This window comes from Pteropus vampyrus, unplaced genomic scaffold (assembly GCF_000151845.1).
Source record: "Pteropus vampyrus isolate Shadow unplaced genomic scaffold, Pvam_2.0 Scaffold171, whole genome shotgun sequence".
In the NCBI taxonomy this organism is placed as follows: domain Eukaryota; kingdom Metazoa; phylum Chordata; class Mammalia; order Chiroptera; family Pteropodidae; genus Pteropus; species Pteropus vampyrus.
Window position 1 is genome coordinate 2451134 of NW_011888952.1, and position 15741 is coordinate 2466874.

At 47.3% G+C, this 15741-nt stretch overlaps 1 protein-coding gene across 3 annotated transcripts in view; it reads left to right on the forward strand.

Annotated features, from left to right (window-relative positions):
- The window catches only part of ATP2B2 (ATPase plasma membrane Ca2+ transporting 2), a 180572-nt gene that overhangs the window by 72974 nt on the left and 91857 nt on the right, over window positions 1-15741 (forward strand). For all 3 annotated transcript variants that reach the window (XM_011370565.1, XM_011370563.1, XM_011370564.1), the window contains one exon: window positions 12420-12617. In XM_011370565.1, coding sequence (XP_011368867.1) covers window positions 12420-12617 — 198 coding nt within the window. The remainder of the gene's footprint in view (window positions 1-12419; window positions 12618-15741) is intronic.

A 15741-nucleotide genomic window follows, 5' to 3' on the forward strand; every position in this document is an offset into this window, starting at 1 on the left:
CCAGGTGATCAGAACCTTCTAGGTGGCAAGGAGTATGTCAGGGTTCGAGACTGAAACATTCCTCTTCAAAGGAGGCAGTGCACAGTCCAGAGTGTGAACCCAGGCACCGTCAATAATTAGCCCTGGGGAAAGGCACTTTCTCCCCTCTCCAGGCCTCAGTTTCCTCACCCATAAAATGGGGCTACTGTAATGCCTTCTGGCCTCCTTCAAGAGGATCAGCCTCATGGGAAGACCTTGTACAAGTTTCCTACAGTGAGGTTCACATTCTGGGGCGCATGATGCAGTGTTAAAACTTAGACTCTAGATTCAGACAGGCCTGGAGTTGAAACCCAGAGGGTAGGTTTCTTTACATCCTCATGCCTCAATTTCCCCATCTGTAAAATAGAGGTAACAAAATGAAGTCACAGGGAAACCATGAGATGTAAATCAAATACTGCCCATATAAGGCCTAGAACAGAGTACATGCCCACGGGTGCCATGGGTATCATCATTGCTTTGACCTTTATGGGTGTGACCTGTGGGAACCAAGGTTTTCTTCATCTGCAATGCGGACCCCTTAATACACACTTTGTAGAGTAGCAAGGCCCAAACATGGTAATGGAGGTGGACACAGTTCCTAAAACAACTTTCACGAGGGAGTTCCTCTCAGCTTTCTAGGGTCTTAATGAGTTTTCTGACTTGCTTCATAACTGTCACACCACCACGTTCCTCCCCACCCCCTTCCCCAGTCTCCTGTCCCTCCCAGAATTCTTTCATTCTGAGGGAGAATCTAATTCTAAGAGACACCTCCTGGTCCTCAGAGAAGCTGGCTTTTTTAAGAGTGAGAAAAGCTAGTATAACAGAAATGAAAGGCTCTGCTTTCCTGGCTTTTACACAGATCTCACCGACAATTGCCCTCCCAGTAGTGACTTCAGGCATCGAAGTAGAGAGTGTGAAGGATGCCCCAGGGTGAAGCTGAGCCTAGCCACATGTGTTCCCCAAGTCCTTTGTGGGGCTGGAGACTCCTCCATCCCTTCTGTCCACAACAAAGACAGAAGAGTCCACTGAGGCCATTGGACATAGAGGGGAGTAACTCAAGAAGGCCCCAAGTATCTTCCCTGCCTCCAGTCCTCAGTCTGAAAATGCATTAGAGCATTGGAGTTCACCATTGCCCACCCCTTAACTCTCCTCTTCCTATGCAAATGTATCTAGGAGAGGCCACATGTTGGAAATTTATGTATCAGACCAAGACAGATGCAGTCCCTGCCCTTAGGGAACTTGGAGTCAGCAGGGGAGTCAAATACTAAGAAAAACCAATTACATTATTAATTATTAAAATAATGACAAAACGAAAGCAATTGTCAGGGAGCTATGAAAATATTCAAAAAAGGGCACAACTAGCAGTGGGGGCAGGTTCGGCCAAAGGAAATACTGAGGTAGTTACAAAGGGGCAAGAGCATTCCAGGCAGAGGGAAACAGCACATGCAAAGTCCTTGAGACTAGAAAGCACTTGCGTTGAAGCCACAGAAAATAGGCTGATGTTGCTAGAGCATAGTGGTAGGGAAGAGATGAGACATCAGGAGAAAGCAGGGACCACACTGTACAGGGCCTTCCAAATCTTGGCAAGGAGAGTAGATTTTCTCTGTGTGCAATGGAAGCTGCTGTAGCATTTTAAGCCAGAGCCTGACATTAACACAGTGTGCCTTATACTTTTAAAACATCCCTCTGACTGCTGTGTGTAGAATGGATTGAGGGTAGGAACAGAGAGACCTGTGAGATGGCTACAAAAGCCATCCTGGACTAATTTTCAGGTGGTGAAGCAGAGTGGTCAGATCTAAGCATTTAAGCATTTCTTTGGGCAGATGTACACATAGTGATGAAGCCAAAATTTTAACCCAAGAATGTTTGTCCCCAAGTTCACTCCATTCAAAGTTTATATGGGAACAAACTTGTTTTTTCTTACAGTATTTTGGTGATTTTCCTCCTTTAAATTAAACTTTGAATTATTCAAATAAAACATGAACACATTCTCCTGGTCAAAATGCAAATATTTTAGTCAAAATTAAAGTCCTCTTGACCATGGCAATTAATCGTAGTAACACTTTCCTCTCCTCAGAGGTCCCACCTTCATGTATTTGGAGCAGATCCTTACAGACATTTTGCTACACGTTGACCTATATACATACCCATAGAAAATATAAACTATTGTTTTATTGAGTTTTCTGTTTCACATACATGGAAGCAAACTATGCACGTTGCTTTGCAACTTGCTTTTTTCACTCAACAGTTTGTCTTGGAAAGCCTTCTATGCTAGTACATATAAATGGATCTCATTTTTAAAACTATTTAAAAGTCCATAGTATTTTATGGACTGGATGTACCACAGTTTATTTAGCCCACTCACTTTCCAAAGACAGAAATGCGGTTTTCTATAAATGTCGAAGCTTTTGAAGGGCTGGTAAATTTTTTTCTATCAAAATATGACTTTTATTTATGCCAATGGAGGAACCCACACCACAGTGACAACACAAATATTTAGCAACACCCAGCCTGGTGACTAAGTTTTCCCATTTCCCTTCAGGTGCTTGGCATCCCTGGGAGCTAGCTCTTGTCCATTGCCAAGTCTCTGTTTATAGCAAAAGGCTGTCTCGAGAGCAACAAAGAGAATGGTGGAGTTGCTGGCTTTGATTTCATTACTGGGTCCTGAAGCAGGCAGCTAGGCGTGGTGTGGAGAGAGTATAGCCGCGGAGCCTCAAAGACCTGAGTTCAAATCCTAGCTTTATTTGTGTGACCTTGAGCAAGTCACTTTTCTTCTCTGAACCTCAGTTTGTCCATCTATAAAATGGAGTTTATAATCCCAATCTTATAGAATAGCCAGGAGGATTAAATGCAAGTCACATGTGTAAAGCGATGATCGGGTAAGAGCACATACATGTGCATTTAGCACACACACACACACACCCCCATCTGCAGCCTCAGTGTAATGGAGGGAGTAGTGGGGGGAGGGCATGGGGTCACTCAGGGTCACAGAATAATGAGAATACAAGAATACTCTGCCATTGCTGGTGATGGGTGATGCAGTATGGGAGTGGCATTTAAGTTCAAAAGGAGGAAGGGGACTTCCTACCCAGATTCCAGACACCAGCAGTGTGCTAGGCACTCCCATATTGCACCTCCTTTCATCTTCACCCCAGTGGGAAGAGTTAGGTTGTCCCTCTGCTCCAATTTGAGGATGAGGAAACTGAGGCTCAGAGAGGGGACCCAACTTGCCCAAAGTCTCAGTAAGTAGTAGAGTCAAGACTGGCGCTCTGCCCCCTCTGCCTCTGCAGCAGTCCTTGGAGGCCGATGGCAGCAGCTCTGCAGAGCGCCCCCTCCTGGAGCAACAAGGAAGCTCTTGTGATGACATCTGGCCTCCATTTTTTTCAAGGGGATGAGATAAAGGCTTCTCAGAGGTCACCTCAGGACAGTCTGAATCAAATCTCTTAAATGACAGAGAATATGAAATAGCCAGTGTGTGCAGTAACAATCAGTTTTAAAGTTCATTTGAGCAAGGTGAGTGTCCCCTCCCTTGATGAAAAGGGCCTGGACCAGGAGTCAGGAGCCCAGCCCCAGCTCTACAGCTGGATCACCCTGTATCTGGCCCAGGTCATTTCCCCATCTCTCATTTTCCCACCTGTCAAATAGGAGGGTGAGATTGGCTGGCCATGGGACTTGTCTTGCTCTTATAGAGAGAGAACCAAGCAGAGGTGACTGGGGGAGCTTTAGGGGAAAGGTTGTCAGATTTACCAAAAATACAGGACATCCAATTAAATTTGAATTTCAGATAAACAAAACATTACTAATATTTTTATTATTAGTATGTCCCCAATATTATATAGGATACAACTTACACTAAAAATTATTTGCCGTTTATCTAAAATTCAAATTTAACTGGACATCCTCTATTTTATCTGGCAACTCTATTCAGGGCCCCCAGCTCCACTGGACTCTACATTCTTTGGTACAGATAATTGATATTTTCACAATTTCAATATGAGCCCCTGGGCACCCACCTTCCAACCAGATCCCCACCACCCGCTCCCACACTCCCCCCATGCCCAATTCCCTGCCCATGTAGAAATTCTAAAGCCATGAGCCAAGAGGTTTTGTGAGTCTAAGAATTCCCACAGTGGAGACGGGTGGAATTCAGCCTGACTTGGGGAAAAGACAAGTGGTGGATTTAAATCAGTGGAGAAATTCATGTCCACATGTGTGTCGAGATGGTTAAAGGGACACAATGTCTGAGGTGCTCACAAACAACTGGTCCCCTTCTGTGCCCAGTCCATGTGTATGCACCTAAACTAGTGGACACTGCATCTACACGTTTACAGTGAAACCAGCCAGTGCTGTGACCATGCGCATTCATGCCCACAGTCAAATGCTGCAGCCACAGCTGTGTGCCATATCTGGGTGCACCTGTGCATGGCTGGATACAAAGTCTGTGAGTGAGTGTGTGAACTGGTAAGCACTACCTCCATGTCATCATCTATAATTATTAGAGACCCTGGATCCATAGAAAAGCCCACCTGGGGCCCTGACGTATCAGAGAGACAGCCTTCACCCTGCACCCTGCTCATCAGGAATTATCAACACTATGATGTGATTATAAACTCCAGGCACTGTGCACATGCCCACCATGCCCGCTGGATGATAGCCATCAGATCTGTTCCGAACTTAGAACAACTGTCTAGACAGACACAGACCACAGAAATGCCCATGCTGTGCTCTTTTCCCACAGAGGAGTTGTGGAGCCCAGGTTTGTTCAGTGGCTCTTACAGGTGGCACGCTATTGTGCAGGTGCCCCTGGGTGGCCTCAGCACCCACATCTCCATGTCTGGTCTCCAGTGAGGCAGCAGAGGAGAAGGAGGGAGGTTTCCTGAGGGAGTTTCCCTGAGGGCCTACTGTGTGCTGGCACGAACAGCCTCCTCTAGGGGATGGTGGAATCAGCGTCCAGAAGATAGTGGTAGCAAAGGATGGGTCTCAGTTGGTGTTTGACCTCCACGGCCAAAACGTGGCATAGGAGAGATACCCAATAAACGTGTTAGTGAATGAATGACCCAAGTGACAAATGCTACCAGGGAAGGACAAGAAGGATAGGTTGTTCTTACTGGGCAACTGGAGGAAGGCTTTCAGGTGGTGGTAAACTTTCATCTGGGTCTCAGAAGACTAAATATCTCAAAAGAGGAGAAGGGTGGGTGCCCTGGGTTAGGAGCCAGATAAACCAAGACATAGACAGACAGATGCCAGGCATGTCAGAGGGCTTGTCACTTGACAGGAAAGTGGGATAAATACAGCAAGACTGAGAGTGACGTGGGAAGAGTCCTTTGAGACAACCTCAGAGATGCTGCTGTGAGCCCAGGAACTGGATGCACCTGTGAATGGGGAACCATGAAAAATTGTAGAGCAGGGCAGGGACGCTCTCAAAGCAACCTTGAACATGAGCTCCTGGCCCCACACACCTAAACTCTTCTGGTCTCCTTTCTCTCCTCATCGTCTCTCTAATTTCTCTTTCTCCAGACTTTGTCAGCCACCAGCAGAAGACTGAGAGTCTGAGTGTGATTCCCTCATTCCCGTTGGTCTCAAGTCTGTGTTTGTCAGCTTTTCAAACCACAACATTATTCCCGCCTCTGTTACCTCAGGGCAGGTTGTGAGCCTGACTGTGGACAGCTTTCAGGGAGGGAAACTGGCCCTTTGGGAGCTAGCAGCCCCTCTAGGAGAAAGTGAAAAGTACACTCAGGCTACGCCCAGGTTCTCTTCCTCACCTGCTGTGAGACCTGGACAAGATGCTACACTCTCAGAGCCTCGACAGTCACCCCCATGTGCCAGGATTGTTAGTATGGCTCAAAGCACCTGGCAGGTTAGCTCCCCTCTTCCTCTCCCCCAGGGCAGTGGCTCTTCATCCAGAACCTGCAACCAGAGCCTGTATTCCCGTCCCCAGGGGAGGGCTGTCACAACACACGTGCCTAGGCCCCGCCCCCAGAGAATCTGAGGCAGTACGTCTTGGAATGTGCATTTCTAACATATGTCCAAGTGATGCTAAAGCTGCTGGTCTCAGAACCATGGTTGCGTGTCCCTGGGGAGCTCATAAGATTCCCAAGGCCCCAAGCCACGCCCTCACCCAATTCCATCATAATCTCTTGGTCTGAGGCCCAGACATTAATATTTTTTAAAGCTCCCTGGTGATTCTAATGTACAATCAAGCCAGAAGCTAGTGCCTAGGGGCAGGGTTGGCGGGGTGAGAGGATGGGGGTGGGGAGTAGCTCAGTAGTAGCAGCTGATACTGTGGTGCTGGTCCATGCACGTTAGATTTGCTCTCTCCTCGCACTGACTCTATGAGGTAGATGCTATCATTATTCCCAAGCTGTACATGAAGAAGCTAAGGCCCAGACTGGCAAAGTCACCTGCCCAAGGTCACAGAGCAGAGAAGTAGCAAGACTCCAAATTAGGTCTCTCCTCCCATTCATTGTTTTGTCTTGAACATCACAAATTCCCCAAACATCCCAGCCGTGATGCCTTTATAAACTGCCCACTTTCCCTGGCCCCTGACAGGGTACATGCACGTGGACTCCCCCGCCCACATGTAGCCCTGTGCCACATACCTGCCTGTGTCCACACCCGCACACAGATGCACAGCCAAACCCCTGAGTGTGTGCGCATACCTGCACAGACAGCATCTCCCACTTAGTCACACATCTGCCTTCTAGGGGACCTCATGAGCATTACCCAGTTTGAATCTTGTTTCTGTTTTTTAAATGCATGTAGCAGGGCCATGAGGCCACCTTTGGCTTACCTGAGAAAGCACTCACAAGCCATTTCATCTGAAATGTCCTAAGCACTCCAGAGTTGACAGGATCAGGCTGGTGTGAATCGATGACGCATGTCGGCTTAATCAGGGAAGGTCACTGTAGGACACTTGACCCAGGCAGACACAGCCCACTCTGGACTAGATCAGGCTGGAGCAGGGCAGGTGTGCGTGCTGAGCTCTGAGGCAAAAGGCCTGACTCGGTTGCCTTCCCAGCAGGAGGACCCTGTGCCTCAGTGTACACACCTGCATCATAGGGTGATCCCAACAGAAAATGGCTTTACAGTTTACAGAGCACTGTCAGAGCCTTGGTTCTATTTGATCCTCAAATGAAACACCCTAAGGTCCTCCAAGAGAGGGTGAGTGATCTACTCAAGGTCACACGGCAAGTAAAGAAGTAAAGATGCATCCAAACCAGGTCTTGGGACCAGGGTAGGGGTGTGTCGTGGCTGTGGTGGTAAGTCCTCCCCTCTGCCCACAGCTCATCTGTGAGGAAGTCCTCCCCTCTGACACATCTAAGGCAGTGGCGATGCTGACAGAACTATCGGGGAGGCACATTCCAAGCCGAGTAACAAGAGTGGTGATGTGGTAGTTAGTAGTGGCAGTAGCTAGCAGTAACAACTGTGTCTATCATTGATGAGGGCCAGTATGTGCCAGGCACTATTTATATACATTATAATTCTGATTTGCTCTCACCCTGGCTGGACACTTGCACTTTTACCCCATTGTACAGAGATAGAAACTGAGGGAAATGATTTGGCCAAGGTACCAATTTGAACCAAAGAGCAGCTGGGATTTGAACCCAGATCTGAGGTCACTGGACACAGGGGCTCCCACCTACCCCACCTCTGGAAACAGCCTGCCCTCAGCTCACTTCGACCTCCCCCCTTACCACTGCCCCTGTGGCCTTGGGCCTCCTACCCCCAGAATCTAAGAGAGCAGTTGGTTTTTGCAGTATCACTAAGCAGCAGATGGAGAATCTAAGGGATGTGATTGCTGTACTTGCTTTTTACTTGAAATCATTTACTCAAGCCGTGGGCAAAGTTCACTCTGGCTCCCACTAGGGGTTGAAAAAATTCTCTGGGGTCCCTCTGCTGGAATCAGGGATGCTCAGCTTCGGGGGAGGGTCTCAGAGCAGGGGATAAGAGGTCTGAGGTCATCTGGATGGCCTGGCACCCTCACCCTGAGCCCCTTCCAATGGCCAGAGGCCCCTACTTTTGATGGAGCCCAGCCCGTCGACATGAGGTGCTTTGTTTCAGTGCCCCATACACTGGAAGAATAAAGCCTCAATTGCCAGGGCAATTGAGTAAGTCCTATTTTGTACATCTCCGTTCTCTAATCCAGCCCCTGTGCCTTTACTTACCTCAGTAGCCCGTTTTTATCCTAACTAATCATGCATGTTCTAACTCCAAAGCAGCTTATAAAAGTATGTCTAATTCAGAAAGGTTTTAAATGATATAAGTGAGGTGATTCAGACAACGGAAAGGAAGGAGACATAAGATGATGATCCTTAGGCACAGCACAAGCTACTCCAATGCAGCTCCAAGAGGGGAACTTCAAATTCAATGCTGAGCTACCAGGCAGGCAAAGGGAAGAGGGCAACAAGTTGAGTTCCATGAGCCAAAGTCTCCATTAGATCACCCCCTCACCCTCACCCCAAGGCCTACTTAATAATGACCTTGTGTGGCACATAATAAATGTGTCCTCTTCTGTGAGGACCACCTGCCCTCTCTCCTTGAGGGGCAAACCAGGGATGCTCCAGCCATATTGGCTTTTTCCAAGCCCCCTAAGGTTTCTTATTCCTTTGCAGATCCACTCTCCCCCTACCTGATTAACACCTACTTTTTCGTCCAAGATTACCCAGTTACACTTCCTCCAGGAAACCCTTCCTGGCAGTCCAGTCTTCCTCATTGCAGCATTCCCAACATATAGAACAATGTCTGGCTCATAGTAGGTGCTCAGTAAATATTCGTTGATTGGTTAAATGAGCAAGTGGATGATTAGAGGTACACCATCTAATACAAACCTAAGTACTTTCTCTACTTTGAGAGGGGCTGAATAGGGGAGGGAGAACTCAAGCCTCTTTACATAGGAGGCTCCTGAGTCCCTGGGGGTCTGGCATCTGGTGACAGGACCCCCATGGTGGGTCATCCAGGCTCTGCATGGACTCTCCTTTCCCTTCCTCCCTATATCATCCATCCACCTTCAGCTCATCTGTGAGGAAGTCCTCCCCTCTGCCCACAAAAGCTGGCGCTCACTGTCCCCCTGAGCTTTCCTTAACAGGAAACATGACCCCGGGGCCAAAGTAGGACCAACATTCAGGTCGGAGGGCTTTCAGTCACAAGTTGCAGCTCCCTGAGGTCCACACACATGCCCTCACTGACCCAGACATCAGGATGTTTATGTGGAATTGCCTGAGTTTTTAATGTTTTCAACATATTTCTATTTATTTAAAATATAGTGCCCACCGAATGAAACCCCTCTGATGGCCTGAGGCTACCATTTGCAGCGCTCAAGTCTGGGTCCAAAATGGCTAAGAAAAGAGAGCAATGGGGAAACTGGCAGAGGCAACGGCTTAAAGGCCGGGAAAGAATTCACTTTGTGTCCAGGACAGCTGGATAAAGATGAACTTTGGGGCAAGGATTCCTCAAATATCCAATGACAGCCATTACAACAAATAATTCCTATACAACTGAAGTTCCCCACACTCTCCACTCGCTTTCTCCTTTTACGTAATTAACAGAACACACAAATTATGACTCTGATAGAAGAATCTGTACAAGTGCTGGAGTATTTCTTTTACTGTGAAGGCATACTCATCATGCCTTTACAGTTTAGAGAGGATTCACACACCTTTCCCTTTGTACAGCTCACCACAGCCTATGCGTTATTTTGCTCCCACTTTATTGATGGCAAAGCTGAATCTAAAGGATGAAACGAATGGCCCAAGTTCATCCGCAAATCTGACTCCTCGCCCAGTGCTCTGCCCTCTGCCTTTTGTACAAAAAGAAACTCACGTTTGGAAACACACAGCCCCACACAACATCCGACATTAATTCCTAGGCATTTGTGTTTCTAGATTTTCAATGCCTCACTGGTCCTGTCTAGCAGTATTAGACACAGTGTATTAATTTTTAATATGCTAACTGGCAAGATGCTCTTTAATCTAAATTGAATCCCCAACACATTCATCTCTCACTCTAGCCTCGGTTGTTTCTGCTCCCCAAACTAAGCATGTTAATTTTCAGCCAGAAGGCAGGGAGACTACATGATTCTGCTTCTGGGAAGAGAGTGACAGGTGGGCTAGACCAGGTGGGCTGTCCCACCTGTAGGTCCTCAAAACACTGTCTTTGGATACAAGATATCAGAGCCACAAGCTAAACCAATCTTTCAGGTCACATGTGGGGAAACTGAGACCCAAAGAGGAGAAGTGGCTGGTCTGCAATCACATAGCCCTTCTGCTGTGCCTATCCTCACCTTGACTGCCCTCCTCCCATCTTATTGAAATCTCACCTGTCTGGTCTTCCTCCTCTAGGAGGTCATAATGAATTACCCATACCTCCTAGTACAATATCTTCACCTGGTGCCAGGAACAGCATTCTGCACCTTGCACAAAACATCCTGCTGAAACCTCAGCCCACCCCTATGAAGCCCTCTGTTGCCCACATTTTACAGATGGAAAAACTGAAGCATTAAGAGGTGAAATCACTTAAACAAAGTCACTCAGAGCTGAGACATCTGAGTCCAAACCCCACCCAAGTACTTGGATCTTGGTATCCCCAGCTCCAGCTCAGCCCACCCTGAAAGAAGGAAGGTAAGCAAGACATCATGGTCACTATCTGCCACTTCAGCCACCCCACATGAGCCTCAAGGTTCCCATCTTGGATTTATATACTGAAGTATTTGTTGTTGTGGAAACCATGGAAACAGCCCTAGCCGAACACACATATATTTTTATTCCATGAGCTGTCGTATCTGAAGAACAGAGGGGCTCTCAGAAGCCTGTAGGGAGCAGGGCCTGGTACTGGGAAGGAGCAACCAAGAGAGAGAAGGAAGTGACAGAGAAGCTGTTCTGCTCTTCCAACCTCCTCCCCGCTTCCCATTCCACAGCCTTGGAGGTCTCAAACTAGCAACCCAGGGACCGAATCCAGCTACGGATATGTTTTTACTGGAGAGATTTTACATCGAATTCCAAGTGTCCAGCTTTTCTTAGAAGACTGGAATATCTGCCACTCTGGGCCCAAATTCCCCCACAGGAGCAGAGAAATAGCTGCCCCTTTAGAAGGGGTGAGATTCTTTACTTTGCCGCAGTCCCCACCACTCTCTGTTGTCTCGCACCCACTGACTTCACTCATTCACAAAACCTTCTTGGCCCTCACAACTATTCGAATTTGAAATCCTTGCCCTCTGCTCTGTCTCAGGACCCAGGATCTCAATGACAAGCCTGTGAATCCTCAGCATGAGAGAACCCCTAAGCCATGGCCAGACTCCCAGAACTAGAAAACATCCACATTTTCAACTGGTCACACTGTAGACTCCAGAATGTTTTAACCGCAGACTCTCAGAAGATTCAGAGACCCACCTCTCTCTGACCAATCAGGAGGGGCCCTGGAGATAGGCTGGCTCCACTCCCACCAAGCTTTTTCTTAGTGAAGCTCTTTATTTACACCAAACCCAATGAGGAGCCCCAAAATGTGAACAGACATTAGCAGGATCACTTTGGAGCCTACAGACCTTAGAACTCTAGATCCTTAGGGCCTACCCACCCTATGGAACTCCCCTATTATCAAGATGGAGAAACTGAGTCTCAGAGAAAGTAACTGGGTGGCCAAAGGCCCAGCAAACTGGACAGCAGAGACTTCTCAGTCTGTGCTCAGCAGGGCAAGTGAATGCAAACCAGGAGCAAGGGTGCAGGTGCCAGGTGGGCATGATAGTGTATATTCACTTCCCGTGGCTGCTATAACAAATGAGCACAAACTGGGTGGCTTTGAACAAAAGATATTTATTCTCTCACAATCCTTCAGGCCAGAGGTCTAAAATCAAGATGTCAGCAGGGCCATGCTCCCTCCAAAGATTGTAGGTAACATTGCATTCCTTGCCTCTTCCAACTTCTCTTGGCTCTGGGCATTCACTGGCTCACGGTTGCATCATTCCAATCTCTACCTCGGTCTCCACATGGTCTACTTTCCTCTGTGTCTGTGTCTTCTCGCATTCTGTCTCTCAGAAAAACACTTGTCATTGAGTTTAGGGCTTATCCAGATAATCAGGGTGATCTCAAGATTCTTAGTTACATCTGCAAAGACCATTTTCCCAAATTAGGTCACATTCACAGGTTCTGGGGTTAGGACGTGGGCACATCATTTTGGGAGACCACCATTTATACCTCTACTGGTATCTCAGGCATTTCCCAGGTGCCCATTCTGGGCCCAGAGTAAGCGCTGGGTGCTGGGCTCCTGGCTGGTGTCTGCAAGTTTTCTGCTCTGTTTCTTCCCTCTCTCTGCTTTTTGCCATGTGGCCAGCCCCACTTGGGACAATTCTGGGAACGTATGTGGGTCTCTCCTGGGCCCACCAGGCCAACCTCTCTGCACTCTGTCCACAGGTTTGCCAGGCACCGCTCCAGACCTTGAAAAGAGAAAGCAGATTTTTGGGCAAAACTTCATACCTCCAAAGAAGCCAAAAACCTTCCTGCAGCTCGTGTGGGAAGCGCTGCAAGATGTGACTCTGATCATCCTGGAAATTGCGGCCATCATCTCCCTGGGACTCTCCTTCTACCACCCGCCTGGCGAGAGCAACGAAGGTAAGACAGGAGGCCTCAGACCCCCACGCCCCTCCCTGCAACATGCGTGCCCAGCCACATTGTGGGGTGCTCAGCGTTCATGGCCACTGCTCCTTCAAGATAAGGAAACCGAGGCCCAAGGGGCAGGGCCTCACCCACAGCCAGTGAGTGGCCAAGGCAGAACCCCCTCAGAGCCCCATCCCCAGTGTTCTCATGTGTGAAATGAAATGCAAGGGCTGGACAAACAATATAATAATTATAATGAGCATTTATTGAGCACTTACAATATGCCAAGCTCTGGGCTGAGATGTCATCCTCCTAACAACCCCATGATGCAGGGGCCATGATTATGCCCATTTTAAAGACAAAGAAACTAAGACACGGAGAAGGGCGTTAACTTTCTCGAGGTCACCCAGCTTATAAAGAGTCCTTAGGTTTTCCAATGGAGCTTGTTAAAAACATTGCTGCCCAGGATCCTCCCTGAGAGAGTCTGGTTCTGTTGGACAAAATCCAAGTGAGGGTGACTCCACACACCTGTCCAGGCTGCTCTCTGAGGGCTCCCCTCTCTCACATCTAAGGACAAAACCCCCAAATTGCTTACCTAGTGGGCTGCATTCACACTCTTTGATTTGACGGTGCTTCAGCCTCATTCACAGGGATCCCCCTCAGGTTCCTGCCCTCTGGGTGCTCCAGCCTCTGAGGGACTCTCCTTAAACTGAAAAACTAGGCCTCTCCTCAGAACCCCCAAGTCGCTCGCTCCTTGAGTCATGCAAGGAGCTCATGATGACATCAGAGCTCTTTGCACCGGATATTCTAGAACAAGGATTGCAAACTATGGCCCACCAGCCAAATCGGGCTAACTTTCTTGTTTTTGTATGGCCCATGAGCTAAAATTGCTTTTTACATTTTTCAACAGTTGAGAAAAATCAAAATAATATTATTTTGTGATGTGCAACTTTTACATGAAATTCGTATTTCATTGTGTAAAAATAAAGTTTTATTGGAACACTCCCATCTCTTTCCCATATTGTCTATGGCTGCTTTCCCACTGCAATAGTAGAGTTGATTAACTGCGACAAAGACTGTATGGCTCACAAGGCCTAAACTATTTACTCTCTGGCCTTTACAGAGAAAGTTTGCCAACCTCTGTCCTAGAAGATCAGGATGGGAAATTTTGCCTCAAGAAAACCATTCTCCCTCTTACCAGCCCCGTCTGCTCTGAATGTTGAAGGGAAATAAAATGGTTGAAAACAGTTTCCAAAGTCAAGACCCCTGTCTCCATCGCTTCCCAATTGTGTGACCTTAAGCAAGTCACTTTCGTTCTCTGATCCTCAGTTTCCTCATCTGCAAAACGGAGCAAGTGATCCCATCTAGAAGGGTTCTTATAAGGAGGCGATGAAGGAATGCATGGCCAGTGCCTGACAGCCTGGCACATGGCACGCAACTGGTGGGTGCTGAACCTGCTGCTGTCGTGGGTGTGGCTGCCCCAGGCTTCCTTCTCTGCACCTTTGTCTTGGATCTCATGTTTTGTGCCTTCTGTGAGAAGGACTCAGACTCTGTGCCTCTCCTCCCCTTTCATGTCCCCATCCTGGGGTTGGTTCGGTGTAAGGCACACACTATGGGGCTGATGCTAAATGCATGTTCCCACATAAGGAGTCTCGGTCTTCAGAGGCCATTCCAAACTCTATTCCAGGTCTGAATGGGGACACTTCACCATGGGCAAAGGGAGCACCATCCCGCTCACTCCAGGAGGGTTCTGGAGCAAAACCAGTCTTCTCAAAGTCAGGACTTAGGACTCCTAAAAGAAAACTTGGACCTAACCTTTCATGCTAGAAACTGAGCGCCTTCTAAGGGCTCTAGGGCTTTACCAACTCGATGGCTGCTTTTCTTTCTGATGGCAAAGTCTTTTAAACCTACATCACATGATAGATAAACAGATACACACACACATACTATAGAATATGTCGGATCATATAAGATATATTGTTCTGTTATTAGATTTTTATAATCTGATTTTTCATTAGTAGGATATTATAAACACTTGTCTTTGTTATTAATTATGTCCTAATGTTTCCTAATGAATGTGCTACATAAATAGGTTTGCTGCTTCAGGAAAGCAAATAAAAAAGGAATAGCATGTAAGGAATAACCATTATGGGCCTAATTTCCCCAAATGAAGAGGTGGTCTCTGAGGTTCCCTGAACACACCTGTCCCCGCCACCCTCTCCCAAGCCAGAGTTGCCCAAGAAACAAGATAACCAAGTCTATTAAGCCAACTGCCTCAATTTTATACACAATATTACTAAGTTGATTTTTTTCTTCATGACCTCTGTCCAAAGAGGGCTTAAAGATATATGAAAGACACAAGATGAGGTCAAATAGGAAGCCAAACAGAAAAGGAATGGAAGCAAATAAACCAGCTATATTTGCTACTGTGATAGAGATATAAATTTGACTTTGAGCTTCCTGGCAGCCAATGCAGAAAGGGAATCAGGATGATTTGCATAGCTCAATTTATCAACAGAAGGAAAAACAGTTCTTTAGGAACATAGCATGTTCCCAGACAATGAATTCTGGGATGAACTTTCACATAGAACATTACGAGATGCATAATGGGAAGCATTCTTTGTAAAAGTTGTATAAAAAATGTAGAAGGTTATACATGGCTACTTGAATAAATCTTGAACAGAGCTAAGGATGCAACACAAAAGCATAATAACAGTGATAATTGTTCTTACTATTTTTATAGCCACCACTAGTTGTGAGCTTTTACGGTAGAAGTTCGCTTGATCCTCACAACAAGCCAGTAGATAGGTGCTATTTTAAACCAAGGCTCTAAGATAGGAAATGACTTGCTCAGTCACACTCTAGGACGTGCAGAACCATGACTCAGACTGAGGCGTTCTGGCTTCTGAGCCCTCCTTCCTATCCCTCAGCTGCATTTCCTCAGAAAGGGACAAGGTTGAGGCAGTGCCAGTCAGGTAAATGACCTCATGCGACCCAATTTAGTGGACTATTAGGACCCAGAGGGCAGGTGGTGGAGGGGTGTGGTAGGAACACGTGCTGAGCTCCCAGTGTGTGCCGGGGGAGCCTCCCCACAACCCTCCAAAGAGATGGCTGCAATCACCTCCATCTTCGAGAGGTG